The sequence below is a fragment of the Gorilla gorilla genome, chromosome 13 (assembly GCF_029281585.2).
Source record: "Gorilla gorilla gorilla isolate KB3781 chromosome 13, NHGRI_mGorGor1-v2.1_pri, whole genome shotgun sequence".
Lineage (NCBI taxonomy): Eukaryota > Metazoa > Chordata > Mammalia > Primates > Hominidae > Gorilla > Gorilla gorilla.
This window is the reverse complement of record NC_073237.2, coordinates 90,547,686-90,568,862: the sequence shown is the minus strand read 5'-3', so window position 1 is coordinate 90,568,862 and position 21,177 is coordinate 90,547,686. Positions and strand designations below refer to the sequence as shown.

At 40.4% G+C, this 21,177-nt stretch overlaps 1 protein-coding gene across 9 annotated transcripts in view; it reads right to left on the bottom strand.

Annotated features, from left to right (window-relative positions):
* The window catches only part of PTPDC1 (protein tyrosine phosphatase domain containing 1), a 79,061-nt gene that overhangs the window by 8,032 nt on the left and 49,852 nt on the right, over window positions 1–21,177 (bottom strand). For 2 of the 9 annotated variants that reach the window (XM_031014858.3, XM_031014859.3), the window contains 6 exons: window positions 10,314–10,485; window positions 7,822–7,902; window positions 7,470–7,588; window positions 6,354–6,491; window positions 3,209–4,467; window positions 39–224 (listed from right to left, as the gene is read on the bottom strand). In XM_031014858.3, the coding sequence (XP_030870718.2) occupies window positions 39–224; window positions 3,209–4,467; window positions 6,354–6,491; window positions 7,470–7,588; window positions 7,822–7,902; window positions 10,314–10,485 (1,955 nt within the window). Of the gene's footprint in view, window positions 1–38; window positions 225–3,208; window positions 4,468–6,353; window positions 6,492–7,469; window positions 7,589–7,821; window positions 7,903–10,313; window positions 10,486–10,961; window positions 11,309–21,177 lie in introns of those variants that run through there. The other 7 variants (XM_004048287.5, XM_055349946.2, XM_019034169.4 and 4 more) reach the window with 7 other exon arrangements.

Below are 21,177 nucleotides of genomic sequence, written 5' to 3'. Positions count from 1 at the left end.
TCAGTTACAGTCATTAACTGGTCCTACAGCCACTTTACCTTCTCTAATAAAAACAGTGCTTCTGCAGCATCTGCTCGCCTGTTAACCAACATGTCCACATCCTCTTTGGTGATTACAGGCTCCTTCAGTTGCTCCACCCAAGACCACATCAAGCTGCATAGGATGAAAGGGTCCCTCTCGCCACATATTCTTTCCCAAGCTCCATCTCGGGAATTAAGCTCTTTCTAAAAAGGAAGAGAAAGAGACAGACAGACAGAGACAGAGACAGGGAGAGGAGAGAGGTGCACCATTTGACACTGCATGATTCTTGCACTGCCCACAAGAGTGAAAGACTCAGGCTCCAGAGTGCAGAACTGGGACCCCTCCCAGCCTCTCCACTTCCAAGCTGGACACCGGACTAAGACACTGAATTCTGTGAGCCCCAGTTTCTCTCTATGAAACTCATCCCCTGCTTCACAAGCTGTTGGGCTGATTGACTGAGATAAGCTCGGTTAAAGCTTATAGCACAGGGAAAGGGCTTAGTTAATCCAAGTTCTCTACTTTATTCAGAAACCACAGAAACAGTTCACAAGAGTCTTCCTTTTCAGCCTTCTGGTGAACAAAACAGAACTATTTTTTTGCAATAAAGTAGATGGTAGATGAGAAAGTAGAAATAAGGGAACATTTATACATTAACCTGGGGTCTAAGGAAAAGGAAAAGCTTTGAGCTTCGAAGCCTGCAAAAATAAAATAAAGGTGCTTGAAAGTTGGTAAATGGGGCATATGTACTTCTTTGAAATATCTTTTTAGCATCCTATGTAGGATTTAACAATAAGCCCCGAGTCCTGAAATTTGAGATAGGGAAGATAACTGGAAAGTTTTTCTAATACTCCAAATGCCTAGAGAAAATTTAAGCATGAGATTTTAAAACTTTACCTCACAGAGAGCAAGGGAAAAGTGAGATAAGGATTTTCATGAATTTCTGACAGGGTTCAGATTTATGTTTTAGTGAGTCAAATACATTTTAATAATAGAAGTAAGTGTAATAATTGCTACCATTCACTCATTCATTCACCTATCCAATATTTACTACATGCACACAGTGGGACAGAAACTGTAATACATGTCTTATCTCTAACTCTCAAATGGCACCCAGCAGGGAGCTTCCTCACCAATACATATAATGGGGCTCAAGAAAGATGAAATAACTCACCTAGGAGCCAAAAGCTAGAAAATGGCAAAGGGGGTGTTCATACCCAGTTCTGCCTTACTCCAGAGTCTGTGCTGTTTCTGTTACGCCACAAGGGCCCTCTGGTACTGGGCTTCTCTTTATTATCTTATGAATACACCAATACTTTGTTATTCACAGTCCTTCATATCCCATAGATCATGTATAAAACAAAGTAGCTCTTGATTCAATCTTATGAAGGAGACAAGCTGGGCAGAACTGACACTAATCAAAAATGCTCTTAGCAAAATGACTATCTTATCATGATGTTTCCTGAGGCTCTCCAGGGAGGTTAGCCAAGAATCCTGGGATAATGGAAAGTGTTAAACACATGTGCTGTACCCTGACTCTGCCACATGTATGCCACGTGACCCTGAGCAAGTCACTTACCCTCTAACCTTCATGACCTTTAGCATCCTCATCTGTGATACTGAATTCACAAGATTAACAAAGACTGTAGAAATAGTATCATCTGCCTTACAGATATGTTCTATAATAACTGTGAAAAATCACATGAAATAATATATGTGAAATGGTCTAGTACAGGCATGGGTGGCATTATACTATTCAAATAATGTTCATTTTATTCTTTTCCAGAATTCAACTGATTTTTTTGATAACTAAAAGTCCTAAAATAAAATCTAGAATGGAAAAAAATGCAAAACTATCCTGATTAAAGGTCCGTGTTCACCTCCAGAAAATGCTTTCATATACACTACATACAGTCTGGCCCAAACCAAGTCCTGAACGCTTCATCGCCACAGCAGAGCTTGCATGGGCACTGGGGCTGACCCAGGAGTGGGGGTGTGAGATTTTCATCTAAAATAGAAGACTCTCTTTCTTGCTAACTCTTAACACACAGTAATGCCCAGGAAATATTTGCTGACTGAATGAAAGACTTTTTCAGTTTGGAGCAGAAAATAAAGAAAACAATTCATTTTGGAAGAAAGCAATACATTTAACTATTGGATAGGCGAAACACAATTCTGAAGAACAAAATTTTTATCAAAAGTTCTCTCCTCCCATCATATAATTAAAAGTTAATGTGAAGCTCCAAACTTAATTTTCATGCCTCTGCATCTGAAGAGATACTGGCACTCAGAAATTTTATATGCCTTGTTTAATCAATGGCAGACTATGAAAGCGAGCTATTAAAATAATTCACAGTAGGTTATGGGCTCAAAAGTCAAGATTTCGGTGATTCACGACTGTCCAAGTCAGCCTCCTTTTCGGGTAGTTTAGCTGTTTCTCATAGCTAGGTTTATAAGGCCTATCTTTTCTCGAGAACAGGTGCTTATTCAGGGCAAAGAAAGTGTGGCTGACTTATGACTGTATCCTAGTAAAAGCACAACACAAAAAAGAGTCAAACATTTACATTCTAATTGAAGTAAAAGCTAAGAAATGGACCCCAAAGACCTCAACTCAGCTAAAGTGAATGGCACGTAGTAATCTGTGGTTTCACCCACTTGCTCTCCTGATTTCCCATAGTTGCCCTATTAGGGCAGGATTGGCAAGTCTGAAGGAGAGGATGCCAAAGAGACAGCCTCACTCTTCTGACCTTGCTCAGCACCAGTGTTGATGAGCTTTGAAAAATAAACATTTTATTTATGTCTGCACGTCAGTAGTTCTCAAAGTATGATTCCCTCTGCCAGGCCTCAGGTTAAAGATGCTTCTAGTCAGTTTCAAATGCTGTCTGCTGTGGGCCAGTTGCCCCCATAGGCCCAGGAAGAAGGAAGCTACTAATATCAATGCCTTGTGTGGGTCAAGCATCACACCAAGTGCTTTCTTGAGTATGCAGATTTAAATGAAACAATACAAACACCCTGTGTTTTTTCTATAACATCAGGTTCGCATCAGAGACGAGAAACCTGAAGTTAGAAAGTATTATGCAAACGTATCTTCACATTTCTATAATAAATAAGTTTGGGAAAATGTATCACACTTTTGCCCTGACATAAATATTTCCCACATATCTATAATTAAATTAAGTACTAATAATACCTGCCACATTTCTACCTTCCTTTTTAGTTCCTCCTTTTCTACAGATTCATTTAAATTTGCTAGGGCTTTGGCCGCCAGTATTCTTCTTGCCTCAGCACTCAATTCAGACTGTAATGCAGAGTGTGAAGCTGCTTCAGACAGATCTTTACTGTCCTGGGTTTCATGTTCAACCAAGAACTGCACTTTGGGACTGGAGCCACAGTCCAGAGGGCTTCGGGGTATCCTGCTGTTCTGCCTGACAGAGCCAGGGCTCCCAACACCATGAGTTTTACACTGACAGTGAGACACTTGCTGGTGAGCAGGGTTTGGATCCTTATGGACATTTGCAAAGCTGGGTGAAACTGGCTCCCCAGGGCTGTGTGAGCCTGAAACATCTGCAGAGAAAGCTCCACTCTGCTGTGCTTCCTTTGGAATGATCCTTCCATGGAAAATTGGTGACCCATTATCTTTGAGTCCTTCCAGGCCTCCAAACTTTGACTGACTCCAGAAAGAAAGTGTGCTGCGAACCAAGGCTTCCTTGTGTAAGTCTGGTTCTGGAGACTGTGGGATGTAACAATGGCTTATGAGCTTCTGCTGCCTGGGCTTGTGGCCAACCATGATCTGGGCAGGCACTGTCTGTGGAGTCTCCCCTTGCTCCAGGAGGTTCTCGGCCCTCTTTAAATCTGAGTCACTGTAGCTGAGCCGCCTTTTCAGATGAGTCAGGGGTTGAAGGCACTCAACATTCCGCCTTTTCCAAAGAGGGTCAAACTGTTGCTCATTGGAGAAAATCATGCCTCGATTGTCAAAATCTGCTGCCACTGCAGTGGGGTTAGGCGGGTTGGACACATCACTGTCATGCCTCAGTAACTCTTTATCCAGCTGCATGGTGACCATCTCAGACATGGTCTTTTCTATTTCAGCAGAGAGACCAGGTCCTTCGGACACATCCTTCATCATCACTGGCCTGTTCTCCGCTAAGTCCAGCAGCAATTTGCAAACTAGGTGGATAATTTTTGGCACGTGTTTCAGAAGTCGTGCCTCATAACCATGAAGCAGATGACGCTGGCGAATTAGATATTGAGCTAAGGTGACAGCATGTGCTTTGGGATCACAGCAAGAGAATATATTGCGGAGAGGAGTTAGAAACTGAGTAAATTCCCTTACACAGAGGAGCTGTCCTCTGGTTTGTATGGAATTGGGTCGCTTTGCCCGCACAAATATAATTGCTTGGTCAGCAGTCATTCTCGTTGCAAAAACTAAGTAACAGGCTATTAAAACACCTAAACAGTGAAGAAGAGAAGACTGGTATGAGAAAAGCTTACATTTTTATTTATTTTATTTATCACTCTTTGATGATTTACAATTTGAATATGTGTTAAGAAACCATATAAATAGAGACACATTTTAAGGACAATTATGATGATAACTTTGTGACTTTTTGTAGAGGTGTTATTTTGCACGTTCCTTACTGCACAGAACTTTATTAAATGTCCACGTGGCACCGCCTCCCCATGACTGAGTCATCTCAGTAGCCCAGAGCTGTGCCAGCACAGGCACAAGGTAGGTGAGTAAGTGTGCAGGAGGGAAGGGAAACTGATTATCTGGCCCATCTATCCTCCTTGTTCTACTTAACTCCAACAGAAGAAAGCAAATCCTGTTTCTATTTTCCACTCTGAACAGTTCTTGAGAATTTCCATCCAATGAATCCATACACTTTGTGTTTGGAACCTCCCACCCTGCTATCTTTGCCATCAACTGCTGGCACATCCCAGCTTGGCGCTCTCCCTACCACGGCAGTTTCTTCTTTAGGGATTATTCATATTCACAGCCTACTTTTCTTCTTGGCAATTCTTTTTCCAGATTGTGCCTATACTAATATGTGTTTTCCTTCAGACCATGATATAATTCTATTTTTCCATAAGCAACTATGGAAAATTAAGCAATCTTAAGGAAGCCAGGCTTAGTGGTATAAACATTAGGTATTCTTACTAACATCTAATTAAAAGGAATAACTAGTAAGGTTATTACTAGTTAAAAGGTAATAATTACTAGTGAAAAGGTAATAATTAATAAATTAATTCAAATATAACAGTCAATTAATATTAAAGTAAAAGGCAAATCAAATACACCTGTGTGATCCCCAAGTTTGTGAACATCTTGTTACATATGAAAATCAGAACCTCTGAAAACTGCATGCTCTCCAGTTCACAGTCGGTAACAACATACCTTTCTCACTAGGACACAGAAGATCTTAGTATAAATGTAAAATGTCTGCAGAGCTATCATGTCAATGTCTAGAAACAGTGAGATTTTGGCTTGATCCTAAGAGCTACTAATCTCAAGCAGAGCTGAGTCCCCTCCCCTGAGCATGCTTCCAAGTATGTGGCAGATCCCCTGGCAAGAGCACAGGTACACTGCGGACAGAGCTGAGCTGCATGTGGTTGGATCAGATGACAATGAAAATTTCAGCCCTATGGCCTTCATTTTTGCCCTAATATCAGCACTGTAATGAAATTCAGCTGAATGTTTTAAGTAAAATCACTGACTTTTTAATAGAATTCTGGGCACAGATAGACTATTCTTCACAAACAAAATCCTTATACCTCCAAAAATGGAAAGCACATGAACTCTGGAGTCAGACAACCATGGATTTAAAGTGTGGCCCTGGCACTTACTAAATGTAGCAAATTACTTCTCTCAAATTGCAGTTTCTCCAACTTACATTGTTGCTAAAGACTTTAAAATGATATATATATGGTCATTGTAACTACCTGTTTACGGTATTTCAAATATCTTAAAATTTTTTTGATTTAATTTTTAATGTTAACATAATAATTATACATATCTATGGGGTATATACTGATGTTTTAATACATATAATGTATAGCGATCAGATCAGTGTATTTAGTATATGCATAATCTCCAACATTTATCATGCATTTGTGTTGGGAACATTCAATATCCTCCTTCTAGCTATTTGAAACTATATATCATTTTAACTATAGACACCCTACAGTGGTACAGAACACTAGAACTTATTCCCTTCTTCCACCTGACTCCAAAGCTTTGATAGGATTCTGAGAAACATTTATCCTCAAATTAGGAAATCTTATTCCTTTTATGTTTAAATATGCCTACAGGCAATAAACCACCTCTTAGGACCTACCTGTTCGACCAAGCCCTGCATGACAATGGATAGCTACTTTTCCTTCCTGTAAGGCAAATGTCATCACCTTCACCATATCTAGGATAGTAGTAAGAGATGCTACACCATAATCCTTCCATCCGAAATTGTAGAAGTAAACTAGGAAAAAAGAAAAGGAAAAGAAAATCAACATACAGGAAATTAATGAAAGTACACACACTAATGAAAAGTACACAGATCTACACTGGGACTGAGGCATGTAGATCTCAGTGCATACACTGCATAAAATAAGAGGGATTTTACATTCCCCGTAACTTTACTGTTAACATTTACTCACAAAGCACATTTTATGTTACTTAAGACATTTCCTGCAGAAACTCAGCCAGAAAGAATTATGGCGAAGTATAACTACAAATTAATAAAGTCAATGATTCATGCTATAGTTACTCAGCTTTGGAGAGAAAGCATACATTCTTGTTTAAGCAGGGAAATGTGTCTAAATGACTGATAAATAGCTTAAGACAGTATATATGGATTTTCTATCTAGTGTAAATAAGCTTCTTAAAAACAAGTTCCAAGATTGTTTATCCTTTCCAGCCTGGTTTGAAGGACACATGTTGAGTGTATTTCATCCCAAAGCTCCTGTGATTGAGGCGGCTTTGAAATTGTTAGAAGTAGAATTCCTGGGCATCATTTTGGGAGCAGGGCTGGACAGCAGTAAACCTGGAGCATGTCCAGGTTCCAAACCTGACTACCATTTCTAAGCTGTGTGATCTTAGGCAAACAGGTAATTTTCTAAGCCCCGTGTGGCTTCATATGTAAAACAGAAATAATAATTTTGTTACACAACTGCTTTAAGGGTTAAATGAGATAATAGTGACTGGCACACTGTAAGCATTAACTAAATGTTAATCATTATTACTACAGGGTCTCCTCCCAACATCCCTCTTACAGGAACAAAGAAATCCTGTACTTTCAACAGCAGTACCAAAGAGAATGGTAGCTCATTTTTTCTAACCCTTACTATGATGCAGGAGGTATTTATTTCCATCATCTTTTTAATCTAAGAACCCAGCAGAGAAAAGCCTCTGAGTGCTGCCCTTGATAATTCATGAGAGGAGGGTGGGAGGAACTTACTGCCAGCCTCCATGAAAGCCTCAGGAAGGTATGTGAAGCCACTTTCTTGTTCCAGAGGGTTCCCACAGCTAGCATGCTCACCAGGGCGCTGGAGGTTGATTATTGTTTTTATGCCATGGCTTAAAGGAAAAAGGGCAGTCAGTCATATTGGGAGCTAGCATTTAAAAAAAATTAACCATTTCTGATATTAATCAACATTATTAATTACTCTCAAAATCTTAATTTCTCATTTGAAATACACTCTTCACTGCCTATTGTTAAAATGAAAGCACTCTTTCACTTGAAAACAAGGGCAATGAAAGAAAAAAACACATGAGTTTGCTCACTCGTTTGTGAATAATACAGCATTTACCTGAGGAACTGATCAATGATGTGGTACTTCTCCAGGAGCTCAGAGGATGGGCGGGCCATGGCCAGTATATTATCAGTGACCCTGCAAATAGGTGGAGGGACTGGTGAGATGTGCTGAAACCTAGGAAGTTCCAGCCCAAAGAGATGTTCCAGTCCTGAGAGATGATTTTTTTCTATGATTTCAACAACTCTGTTAGAATATTCTTTTTTGTGTATAAATTTTATTTGAACAGGTAATACAGTTTCATGGTTCAATAAAATCAAAACAATACAAAAAGGTATGCACTAAAATGTTTGCTCTCAACCGTTTTCATCCACTCCATTCAGTTTGTTCCCCATATGTAATCATTTGTATTAATTTCATGTTTATCATCTTAGTGTTTATTTTTGCAAATATAAGCAAATATGAATATTTATTCTTATTTATCTGCTTTTTCTTGTACAAAAGGTAGTGTAGTAAAGGCACTGTTAGATACTTTGCTTTTTTTCTCTTTAGGTTAATTTTTAAAATTTCAATAGTTTTTGGGGTACAGATTATTTCAGGTTACATAGATGAGTTCTTTAGTGGTGAATTTTGAGATTTTGGTGCACCCATGTAAGAATATTCTTATACAAATCTGGCTTCAATTTTGGATGATTAGAGCTCTAAGAAACTCTAGCTTCTTAAATCCCTGGAAAAAATTCCAAGACATAAATTATTTGTGGATTCCAGCAAAGTATTTTCAAGGACTCTCAAGAGATTCTAGTGGACATGATGGAGAAAACTCAGCTGGTGGTGAAGGTAACAGTCTGGATTGTTACTCAATGGGTAGTGACTTACATGAGGAGGGCCAACTAGGAGATACTTTGTTATTCAATTATCTGAATCTTAGTTACTAGGTGTTAAATGGGGATAATAATGCCTGTCTCACAGGGTTGGTGTGAGAATTCAATATGATGTGGATGTAAAGTCTTTGGCACAAATCCTGACATGCAGTTACGAATAAATACTGAGTTACTGTAATTTGGTGACAAATATGGGCTCCAGAGTCAGTTGGGCTTGGTTTCAAATGCTGACTTTTCTACTTTCTAGCTTGGTAGCAAATTACTTGGTCTCTCTGGAACTCAATTCTTTCATCGATAAAATGGCATTAACAGCTCACAAGAGTTTTATGAAGATAAAAGATAATAGTATGAAAGCATCTAGCACACTGACTGGCCTAAAGCCAAATGGATATTTACTGAATGAATGAGTGGGCAGACGCCCAATAAATGATTATTACTCTTGTCAGGCCTCTGGGCTCTGGCTTTACTCTGTTCTGTTCAAATTTCTCATCAGTGGCCTGATGAAATATATAAGGTAAGTCTGTTGGAAGTCATGGGTCACATGAATCTCAGGGGAATAACAGAGACTGTCAGGGCAGGATCCAAAATGACACCTTTCCCTCTGAAAGAAGGCATGTGGTTTAACATGGGACCCAAAAGTTTGGGACCCCCAGTGATAATTAGTGTAAGATGAAGGGGGATGTAACGTGAAAGCAGCAGAGGTGAAAAAGACTCACATGATTCAGTCAGCAATAAAGTAAAAATATGCAAATGACCTAAGCTACATTATTAGAAATTTTCTTGTCTGACTATGAATGTTTCCTTCTTCATACTATTAGTATGATAGTGATGGACCAGAATATGACCTGTGGTGAACAATAATGACAGTGGACCCCAGACTATATCACTACAGATGTACTGAGCAAATCCAATATGAAAAAGTACAGGTTGTAAGCTGGATAAGCCAGTTGACAAATATCTAATTGAAAAATGGGTTCTTGATGTATAAAATAATTCACTACTAGAATTAAACAGTGAATTCCTCTAAGTATGCTTCAAATGTGATTTATCAGAATTTTTCAGATGTTACTACATCAAAAAGGTGTATTTGACTAGTTTACTGTTTAATAAAAAGCAGTATGATTAAAGAACAATATTAATTTCACTTATACACCATAAAAAAAGCAAATATCTTGTTTTCTACTGAGCTGACAACTTGTACCACTTTTATTAGGGTAGACTGAAGGGTATTTGTATGAAAATGTGACCTTTCATATAGAATATAGGAATAACATAAAAGCTAAAGCTTACCTGCACGAAACTGAAAAATTACACATGTACATCATAATTTTCTCAAATTTATAGCTGAACAGTTTTATTATTTCTAAACATTTCTGAAATTTAAGAGCTATCTAATTATCCATTTCTTCAATACACTTTATATGTATCATTTCACTTAATTTAAAAAACCCTATGGTTTTGGTTTTATTATTTCCACCTTACAGATAAAGAAACTGAGGGTCAACAGGCCAAGATCACATAGCTAAGGCAAAGCCAGAACTGACTGGCAAAGTGAGGTCCTGACTTCAAAGTCCCACACTGCTCCTCCCACACCTCAGGGCTCCTGGCTCACACAGAGTGTCTTTCCTGTATCCAACAGAGCTATGAAAGACCAACAGGATCACTCACCAGGATGAGTAAACCCCCTTAATGGCTTGCTCCTGCTCACTCCAGCGGGCTGGGTTCTCATACTTGCAAGCTCTACCGCCACACGCCATGGAACATGCCATGTGTCCAGGAATGACATGCCGTAAACGCTCTCCTACTTTTGTGTACTTTGGTGTTGGACGTTCTAAATTTCCTAGAACATATAAGGAAAGGAAAATTCAAAATTCCACTCTCCAAATGAAATTGTAACATGGGAAACAGCTTCCATTTTATCTCAGGATGGTAGATGACAAGCCAGTGCAAAATCACCTTCATCTTGTCAAGAAAACAAAACTGTTTCCCTGTCAAAGTGACATATATCTCTTAATGTAAAAAAGCTTTCACATATAATAATCTCCACACATACTGGCAATTAGGAGGAAGAAACTGTAGAAGCAGATGTTTTACAAGAGAATGAGTTTTGTTCAAACCTATATTTTTAATAAAAAAACACAAAACATTTGATCATTTTATATCCTCTTATATATTCACTAAAATAGCATAACAGACAGCAAAAAGTATAATATAGAATAAACTGCCAATATTCAAAAAGGTATAAACACAACACAGCTGATTCCCATTCCTCAAACTTGTATACAAAGGTATGGCAATCTATAAGAAGAAAGAGACCTTTACTTTTTCTTTCGGGGAAAGTTGGGTTTCCCTCTGCATGGCTGACTGAGGAAACAGCCACCATCACCTTGAGAGAGGACGAGGACAGCAGCTTCGTGGCAGAGCCGGAGCCCAAGCCAGAGCCCCGCCGGGCCTGCTGCAGCCGCAGTACTGGGTCTGAGGTGGAGTGCCGGCGGCCCTGGAGAAAGGAGCTGAGGAAGTGCACGGCTGAGGGCCACCTGGTTGCATCCTGCACCTGCATGGCACTGGGAGGCAAGAGCCGGAGGCAGGAAGAGTCAGCCCCACTTACTCAGTGAGGAACTTTCACTGAGAGCAGGGAGCATTGCATCGTTCTGTATGATCTAAGAGCCATTCAGATTGGCTGACTGGTTTCCATGGCGACAAACAAAGAAACTACTGATTCCCACTTAGATCTGAACAGGCAAAATCCAATATGAACAGATTGCATTTTGGACAAATTGTTCAAATATAGGGAAGAATAATATAAATTTTAAATATATTGATTACTAAATTTTGTTTCTCAAATGCACTTAAAATATCTAACCACTCAAAGAATTACTCCCCAAAATATTGTAGTGAATTTAGAAAACTGTCTTCCTGATGTAAAAACTGCCTTTTACATACATGTTAAAAGGCTTAAATTCTGTTATTCTGTTCACAACCTGTCTCTGGATATTTTGAAAAAAATTACCTTTCTACTCCTCGTTTGAATAGTGCAGAAAAAAGTTAATTGTAATAAAGTGGGATATGCTGGACACCTTACAAGATTATTAAAATATCATCCAATTTTTCATAACCAAAACCACTTCTATTTTTTCTTGGTAAAACTATTAAAGAAATACTTGGATAGAACAAATAAAGACATTTTTAGAGGTGATATATTATCAGAAGACATTGAACTTCATGTGTTCATTTTCAGAATATAAAAACCCAATTCTTAGTTATGCCTCTGTTGGACAGTTATAGTAGCCATGCCTCTCAAAAACTCAAAACACCATTCTCTGCCTTTTGTTGCAGTGAGGGAAAAAAGAAGCTTCAATAATGTCTTGGCAGAGGCATACAAAGAAAGATCACTAAGTATCACATTTTTAAAGGAACTAGATGAGGGGGAGGTTGCAACTTGAAGATAAAGGATATAAAGAAAACAGAAAGTGCAACAACCACTAATGTACTCATTGTCCGCCTCCTCCCTTGTTAATGTCAGGCTGCGCCCTCGCTTGCTCGCTCGCTCTCTGCACAAGTGGTATTTCAGATGTGTGTGCACATAAACAAACTACTGTACTGCTACAGATAAGGCTATTTTCTGTTTTTTGTTTTTGTTTTTTTTTTAACGATTACTAATGCTATACCGAGCTCCTTTTAAAATGCCACCCCCATCTCCCCAGTAATGTGCACTTTTGTCGAATAAGACAGGGACACAGAATCCCGATTTGGTGTCCAAATTCCTACTCTATGTATAGTATCATGCCTTTGTTATTTAGAATACGGCCATGGAAGAAAGCACAGCTTTCCTGTCGGAGGAATTATATGAGGATTATTCTAGGCAAGGCCCTGAGGACCCTAAGGGCAACACAGAAACAGCAGTTGCACAGAGGTCTGCATGACAGGAACATGAACTTACTGGCAGGAGGCCCTAAATGCTCAAACTAAGGAGCTGTGTATTTGCTATCTGTGTAAGAGGGAGTCTAAGAAGATTTCTGGGCAAGTCTGTGCTTCTGAGTATGTGGCACTCCAGAATGTTAACTTAGCTCTTGAGAAACAAGAGTGGTGAGCTCTGCAGAAACAAGTCCATGCCCTGGAGAACCAGCATCTGAGGACATCTACAGAGAAAAGTCAAAAGTAACTGCTTTCAACTACACTAAAAATGACAACTAATTTCATTAGATAAGGGGTAGGGGTAGGACTTATTTGGACCAAGCTAAGGAAGGGATGGTTTATAGATCACCTCAAGAATAATCTCTGTGGTGAAATCTCGAGCCCTGGGTTGACCTCAAATAAACACAAAATGACTGAGCTTACCCCAGTTACCGTACAGTCAGTGACCCTGTGTCAATGTCTAAGGAAGTCAAGCCTAATGCAAACAGGATTCTGCAAGGTGAAAGCAGCCCTTTCTGCATGCTTGCTCAGTGTTCCCAACAATGAGGTGCTGTGAATATACCTTGCATTGATGAGGCAGATGAAAAGAAATGTACCCACCTCTGGACATGAAAACCAAATTTAGAATAATATTTAAGGAACAAAATGAGATACTGATCATGACAAATATGAAATCAGTTACAACAAACACAACAAAGAAACCCACTAAAATGTACCAGTGAGTACTGAGTCTTTTCTTCCTTAATTTCTACAAGTGGGCAGGTAAAACACTGAAAAGTGAGAACTAGAACACCAAGAACTAGTAATTTCCTTCTATACTCAAGATTTCAGAAAGGGATCATTGCTTCCTGAAGTCATAGAACAATAGGCTGAGAATGCAGTGGGTGCCTGGTGGGCGTGGGAGGCCCACCTATCCGCATTCTTTAATCCACGGAGGAGTTACTTCCAGGAATTTGCTGTACAGCTGAATTTCCAGCCTCGTGTTCTCTACTTTTTGTGACAAGAGGCTCGCTTTTCACAAGGGAACTGACTATTCCACTGTTAGACAGCTCAAATGTTTTCTTTCCTTCCTTCTTTAGAGATGGGAATCTCACTTTGTTGCTTAGGCTGCACTCAAATTTTTGGGCTCGAGGGCTCCTCCTGCCTCAGCCTCTTGAGTAGCTGGGACTACAGATGCCTGCCAACACGCTGGGCTTCAAATGTTCTCTAGTGTTGAGTTAAAATCCATTCTATAAACATCGGTTCTGGTTCTTCCCACTGAAAATAAAGAATAAAGCTTCTCTTTGTCTTGAAAGATTTTCAAATATCCGAAGACAGAACTTTTCCAAGACTTTCCCTATTTCTGTTTTTCAAACATTCCTAGGTATATGTAATTGTTTCCAGATCTTTCACTATAATTTCTCTTCTTCTGAGGGCCCTTCTTCTCTCCCCTTCATAGCTAAACCTCCAAACCAAGGTGACTACACCTGCCATCTCCACGTGTCACAGGTCTCATCCTTAGCCTACTCAGCTCTGGCCTCTGCCTATACTCTCAAATCAAACCACTCTTGCTAAGGCCTCCGATGATCTGTTTTGAGGTGGACTTTTTAGAGTTTCTATTTGACTGTGCAGCAGCATGCAACACAATTGAACACTTTAGTTTTAATTTTTAATTTTTTTTAAAGACAGCACCTTGCTCTGTCACACAGGCTAGAGAGCAGTGACGTGATCATAGCTCACTGCAGCCTTGAATTCCTGGGCTCAAGCAATCCTCCTGCCTCAGCCTCTCTGGTAGCCAATATGACAGGTGCTTGCCACCATGCCTGGCCCATATATTTTTGAAAATATTTTGTATTTTTAGTTTGAATCAATGTCAAACTTACAGAAAAGTTACAAAAGTTACAAATAATATTTTTCCTTGGCTGGGCATGGTGGCTCATGCCTGTAATCCCAGCACTTTGGGAGGCTGAGGAGGGCAGATCACCTGAGGTCAGTAGTTAGAGACCCACCTGGCCAACATGGTGAAACCCAGTCTCTACTAAAAATACAAAAATGAGCTGGGTGTAGTGGCGCATGCCTGTAGTACCATCTACTTGGAAGGCTGAGGCAGGAGAATTGCTTGCACCTGGAAGGCAGAGGTTGCAGTGAGCTGAGATTGCACCACTGCACTCTAGTCTGGGTGACAGAGCGGGACTGTCTCAAAAAAAAAAGAAAAAAAGAAAAAAAGAATATTTTCCCTTGAATTTTTTAGAGTAACTTGCAGAAATGCTGCCCCATTATGCCAAATAATTTAGTGTATATTTCCCACAAAGATATTCTTGAAAATTACCCCAAATCAGGAAATTATGGTTGAGATATTACTACTTGCCCTCTATTCCTCAGACCTCATTCAAGCTTCATTGATTACTCCAAAAATGTTCCTTACAGTAAAAGGACATGTTGTATTTAGTTGTCCTGTTTCTTTCACCTATTTCACACTCGAACAAGTTCCTCAGTCTTTCCTCGACTTTGATGACCTTGACACTTTTGAAGAGTATAGGCCAGTTATTTTGTAGCAATCTCTCTCAATTTGGGCATGCAATTTCCTCATGATTAGACTCGGAAGCCCTTGCATTTATTAGTAAAGAACGGTATCTAGAAACCAATGTCTGCGTGTTAGGTATGCTCATTGCCATTAGAGTGTTACTGCTGCCAGGCCCTCTCAGTGGACAGTGCTAAAGAATATGGATATTATGCACAGGCACATACATTACCACACTTTACATCTATATTTATTTCCGTATGTAGGCATATATACATATGGAAAACCAAGAGTTTACCCTGATGCTACCAATTCCAAGCCAACACCACAGAGTTCCTCTAATTTCCACCCTTTCCACAACTGTACCTATAATTATAACTCTGTGAGAAGCCTGGGAACAGTAATCTTTAATATATTTACCTAATTGACCAAGCCCCCTACATGTAACCAGTCTCCCATCACTGCCTCTGCTCCCTCCTCCATGTGGATGCCTCTCTCATCCCATCTGGGCTTTAACACCTATGCCAAGCTGCTGCTGCCACCCACCTGGGTAGATGCTCTCCTCATCCTGCCTATGTTCCAATATTCCATGTAGGGTCACCCTGCCACATGGAGCCCCCGCAACCTGACCCAAGCTCTGATGCCTGGGAATGTTCTAATACCCTGGGCCAGGTCACTCTCCCACACAGGTGTTATCTGGCTCAGGCTTCGCCACTGCTGGGCTGCTCTCCCATATGGATTTCCTCCTCACCCTGGCTGGCTTCTCCCAAGTGCCCCTGCTCCACCTCATCTGTAGGTCAAAGATTCCACACTTAGGCAAGCCAAGAAGACCAGAAGCTATCATTCCTGCTCACCTTGCAAAGTAGGGGGATCACTCAGAGAAGTGGGCTGTTGTCCCCGCCTCAAGCTCCAGAGGCATGGCTAGTAGACTTCAGCCAGAAGGAGAAGCAGGCCTTACAAACAGAGAATTCTGAAGCTCTCCCCCTACAAAACTATCTTTATCTGAAACACAGCATGGGGAAGTTCAAGCTTTCAAAAACAATGGAGGTTTTGGTTAAGCAGTTATTAATAAGAGTAGCCTCATAGCTTCATGAGACCAATAAGCTGAACTGTAGTCACACTAGTTTGCCAGAGAGAACCAAGGAAAGAGACAACTAAGCCCTCTCATGGAGCATGATCAAACCTCAAGACTGACCTCAAAAACGGCCACCACCCAAACTTAATTAGATCACATTGTAGGGCAACAGATGACCCAGGGCTTTGTCAAAAACAACAGAGTGATCAGCAGGTAATTAGTGGAACCCAACAGCTGGTGTGCTAACAACTGAGGGAGACAGCCTAACAGAGAGATTCGTGGAAGAGGGAAAGAGTGCCCTGCTAAAAAAAATCACTGTCTTCTCAGGGTGACTGTGTTTGCTTGACCAAGGCCATGCCCTCTTAGGAGTCACATCAGAGGCTTCAAACTATGAAGAAAAAAAGACTAGTCCATCACTAAGATGGTCTAGTCAAGTCTCTGATCAAATAGGCAAATAACAACAAAAACAAGTCCGGGGAGCGAAGAGTATCTAGAGGTGCTAAAAAATATGACCTAAAATGTCCGGTTTTCAACAAAAAGTATGAGACATGGAAAGAAAGAAAAAAGTATGACCTATACACAGAAAAAAGTATAGTCAATAGACACTATCTGTTAGAGGGGCCAGGCATCTGATATACCAAAGCCTTCAAAGCAGCCATTACAAATATATTCAAAGTCCTAAAGGAGCCCATGTTTAAAGAAGTAAAAGAAGCTATGATGACAATGTTTCTTTCATCAGATACAGAATACCAATAAAGAGATGGGAATTACAAAAAGGAAGCAAATGGAAATTCAGAAGTTAAAAAGTACAAAAACAATGAAAAATTCACTCGAGCAGCTCAACAGAGGATCTGAAGTAGCAGAAGGAAGAATTAGAGAACCTGAAGATAGACTGATAGAGATTATGCACTCTGAAAAACACAGAGAATAAAAAATGAAAAAATGAACAAAGCCTCACAGAAATGTGGAATACCATTAAGTGAACCAACATATACCCTACTCTAAGTGAACAGAAAGAGAGTTGAGAGAGGAGTAGAAAAAACTTTTAGAAATAATAGCTTAAAGCTTCCCAAATCTGATGAAAAATATTAATCCACACATCCCAGAAGTTCAAAAAACTCTAAGTAGGATACATACAAATAGATCCACATTAAAACACATCACAGTAAAAATGCTCAAATAGAAAAATGACTCCTTGTGTACAAAGAAACCTCAAAAAGATTAAGTTTACTTCTCATCAGAAACCATGGAGACCAGAAAGTAGAGGAACGACATATTCAAAGTGCTAAATATTAAGCTGTCAATCAAGAATCTTACATGCAGCAAGATTTCTCTCAAAAATGAAGGGGAAATAAAGGAATTCCCAGGTAAACAAAAAGCAGAGAATTTGTTGCTAGCAGACTTAGCATATAAGAAATATAAAGGAGGTTCTTCAGATTAAAAGCAAGTTACCCAAGACTAATGTGAATCCATGTGAAAGAAAGGACACTGGCAAATTAGAAGAGACAGTATGTATTTATATGAAATGTCCCAAGGAGGCAAATTGACAGGGACAGAAAGTAGATTAGTGTTTGCCAGGGGGACTAGGGTGAAAGTGGAATGGGAACTGACTGTTGGGATACTGTGAAATATATATTTGGTCTTGGTCCCTGTTTCTTGGCATACAATTCCTGAAATCCTTGGAATCTCCAAGGTAATATCTTTTTGTATGTTAATGAGTTGACTAGTGGCTGTCAGTCCCTCTGTAGCTTCAGGATGGGGGCTAGCCATTGGAAAGACCAAGGTAGGATTACAGCGTTGGGACTTTCAGCACCAAATCCAGCTTCTGGGGAGGGGAGAGGGCTGAAGGTTAAGTTGATCAACAATGGCCAGTGGTTTAGTCAATCATGCCATGTGATGATGTGATGAAGCCTTAATAAAAGCTTAGGATAGGGTTCAAAGAGCTGAGAACATGGAGGTTGCTGGAGGGTGGCACACTTGGGGTCAGCATGGATGCTCTGTGCCTCTTCCACCATTCGTCACCCTTATGCATCTCTTCATCTCCATCCTTTGTAACAGCCTTTATAATAAATTGGTAAATGTGTTTCCTAGAGTACTGTTAGCCACTATAGCAAATTAATGAAATCCAAAGAGAGGGGTGTGGGAACCCCAATTTATAGCCAGTCAGTCAGAAGCACAGGTTAAACAAGCTGGGGCTTGTGACTGGCATCAGAAGTAGGAGGCAATCTTATAAGACTGAGCCCTCAACCTGTTGGATCTGACACTATCTCTAGGTAGATAATGTCAGAATTAAATTGGAGGACACCCATCTGGAGTCCCCTGCAGAATTTATTGCTTGTTTGGTGTGTGGAAAAAACCCCGCACATCTGGTGTCAGAAACATGTTATGAGAGTGTAGCAGGATAAACTGAGTTTGCTTATTATTCTGTATTCTCAAGTGCTAATTGGTAGAACATTTCTTTTTGCTCTGATGAAAATAGTCTGGATTTAAATAGTGTTGATGACTGCACAGCCTTAAGTATATACTAAAAACCAATGACTACTTTAAAGGGTCAATTTTATGGTATGTGACTTATATCTCAATAATTTAAAAAGGGCATATAATTTGAGTGGGCATTTCTCCAAAAAAGATGTAGAAAGTTTCAATAAATACATGAAAAGATGCTCAACATCACTAGTCATTAGGGAAATGCATACTAAAACCACAATGAAATATCACTTCATACCTACTAGGATGGCTACAATCAAATGCCCGACAATAATAAGTATCAATGGGGATGTAAAAAAAATGAGAGCCCTTATCTACTGCTGGTGGGTATATAAAATGAAGCAAACACTTTGGAAAATGGTCTGGCAGTTCCTCAAATGATTAAACAGAGTTACCATATGACCCAGTTCTTTCCTCCTAGGTAAATACCCAAGAAAAATGAAAACATATGTCCACACAAAAACTCAGGTTTTATTATTACTCATAATAGCCAAAAAGTGAAAAGAGTCCAAATGCCCATCAGGGGAATGGATAAATGGAATGTGTAGATAAATATCTACACAATGGAAAATTATTCAACCATAAAAAGGAAGCAGCACTGACGCATGCTACAACATGGATGAACCTTGAAAACATTATGCTAAGTGAAAAAAGCCAATCACAAAAGACCACATATTTATATGGTTCCATTTATATGAAATGTCCAGAAAAAATGAAATCTATAGAGACAGAAAGTAGTCTGGTGGCTCCTTGGGCCAGTGGGGAGGGAAACAACAAATGGCAGCCGGTGCTTGCTAAAGTGTACAAAGTGGCCAGGCGTAGTGGGTCACGCCTGTAATCCCAGCACCTTGGGAGGCTGAGGCAGGTGGATTACCTGAGGCCGGGAGTTCGAGACCAGCCAGCCTGACCAACATGGTGAAACCCTGTCTCCACGAAAAATACAAAATTAGTTGGGTGCGGTAGCATGCGCTTGTAATCCCAGCTACTTGAGAGGCTGAGGCAGAAGAATTGCTTGAAAACTGGGAGACAGAGGTTGCAGTGAGCCAAGATCATGCCACTGCACTGCAGCCTGGGCAACAAGAGCGAAACTCCATCTCAAACAAACAAACAAACAAACAAACAAACAAAAAACACACCAAAACAAAAAAGCACAAGGTTTCTTTTTGGGGTGATAATAATCTTCCAAAACTGACTTTGTGTTGGTTACATAGCTCTTTGAATGTTCTAAAAACACTGGATTGGTACTTTAAATGGGTGAATTATTGATAATTATACCTCAAAAAAGTTAAAGGAAATTCTCCCTTTCTCCCTCCTTCCTGCTCTCTTTTCCTTAATAAAGCAAAAAGCTACTAGGCAGACTTCTGGTTCTGTCCAAGTAGAGTTGCCCCATTCCTCATCCTTACGTCTTAGAAACTCTGGACACAATAGAACAGATAAACATAGGAAGACTCTGAGAGTGAGAGACTGTCTAAGGACCTCAGGACTTGAGGAACAATATGGCTGTGAGCTACCTGGGATTCTTTATTGCCTCCAATATATCCCCAATAGGGTGCTGCAGAAGCCTTCAACCCAGAACAAGCTATAAGAAAAGCCTGTCCCCCTTTGCCAAAGGTCTGTGGAATATGTGACCTAACGACTGAATATATTTTTGGCAATACCCACGCTACTCCAGTTAAAAATGCCACATCATCTTCCAACCCCCAGTTTCAGAGAGGATGGAGAGGGAGCTGATCATCTATCAAATACTCCTGCTCTACAGAAGTGGAATCAATCTACTTCTCCCATCAGGTGGTGTCGGAAGGATAAACATGGATCTCATCTTCTACTGTGTCTAGAAGGACCATGTGGTGCTCTGATTCCCCCACTGGGTGGTTTTGGGGCTGATCAGGGAGCTAATTTTCCATACCCCAACTGGAAGAAGCAGGTGGCACTCTGATTCCCCTGCTGGGTGGTGGTGGTGACCTGAGCAGAAAGATGATTTCCCCCCATCAGATAGAAATGGGCAGTGCTGCAGTTCCCCTGCCAGGGTGGTGTCACTGGAGTCTATCTGTGAGCTGCGTCTCATCCAGCAGTAACCAGTCTTAACAGGGTGGTTTGAAGTGGGATTAGTCAATACCAGGCTCACCACCTGCCTCTACATAAGTGGGACCCAGTGGAGACCTGAACCTTCGTTCTCATCCATCATCAAGGACACTGAACAAAGCTGTGCAAGTGGGGGCCTCTAAACACTCTACTTTCCCCATAACTTTCATCTTAGTGAGGCCCAGTGGGGAGACAAACCTCCACATTCAATTGGCGTCCACAAGACTGAACAGTGCAGTAGGAGGAAAGGCTAGTTGGTATTCACGTCCCTGCTGCCACTGCCCCAAGCAACAGGGGAGCTTCAAGGGGAGCTGAGCCTCCACACTCATTTGCCATCAATGAAGCAGAATGAGGGGGTGTGAAGCAGGATAGTCAACATCCCCGTTTCCCAGTCCCCTGGTGTCAATGGGGTCCAGTGGGGAGCTGAACTCCCAACTCCACCTGTATGAGGAGGAAAGAGGTGGTGGGGAGTG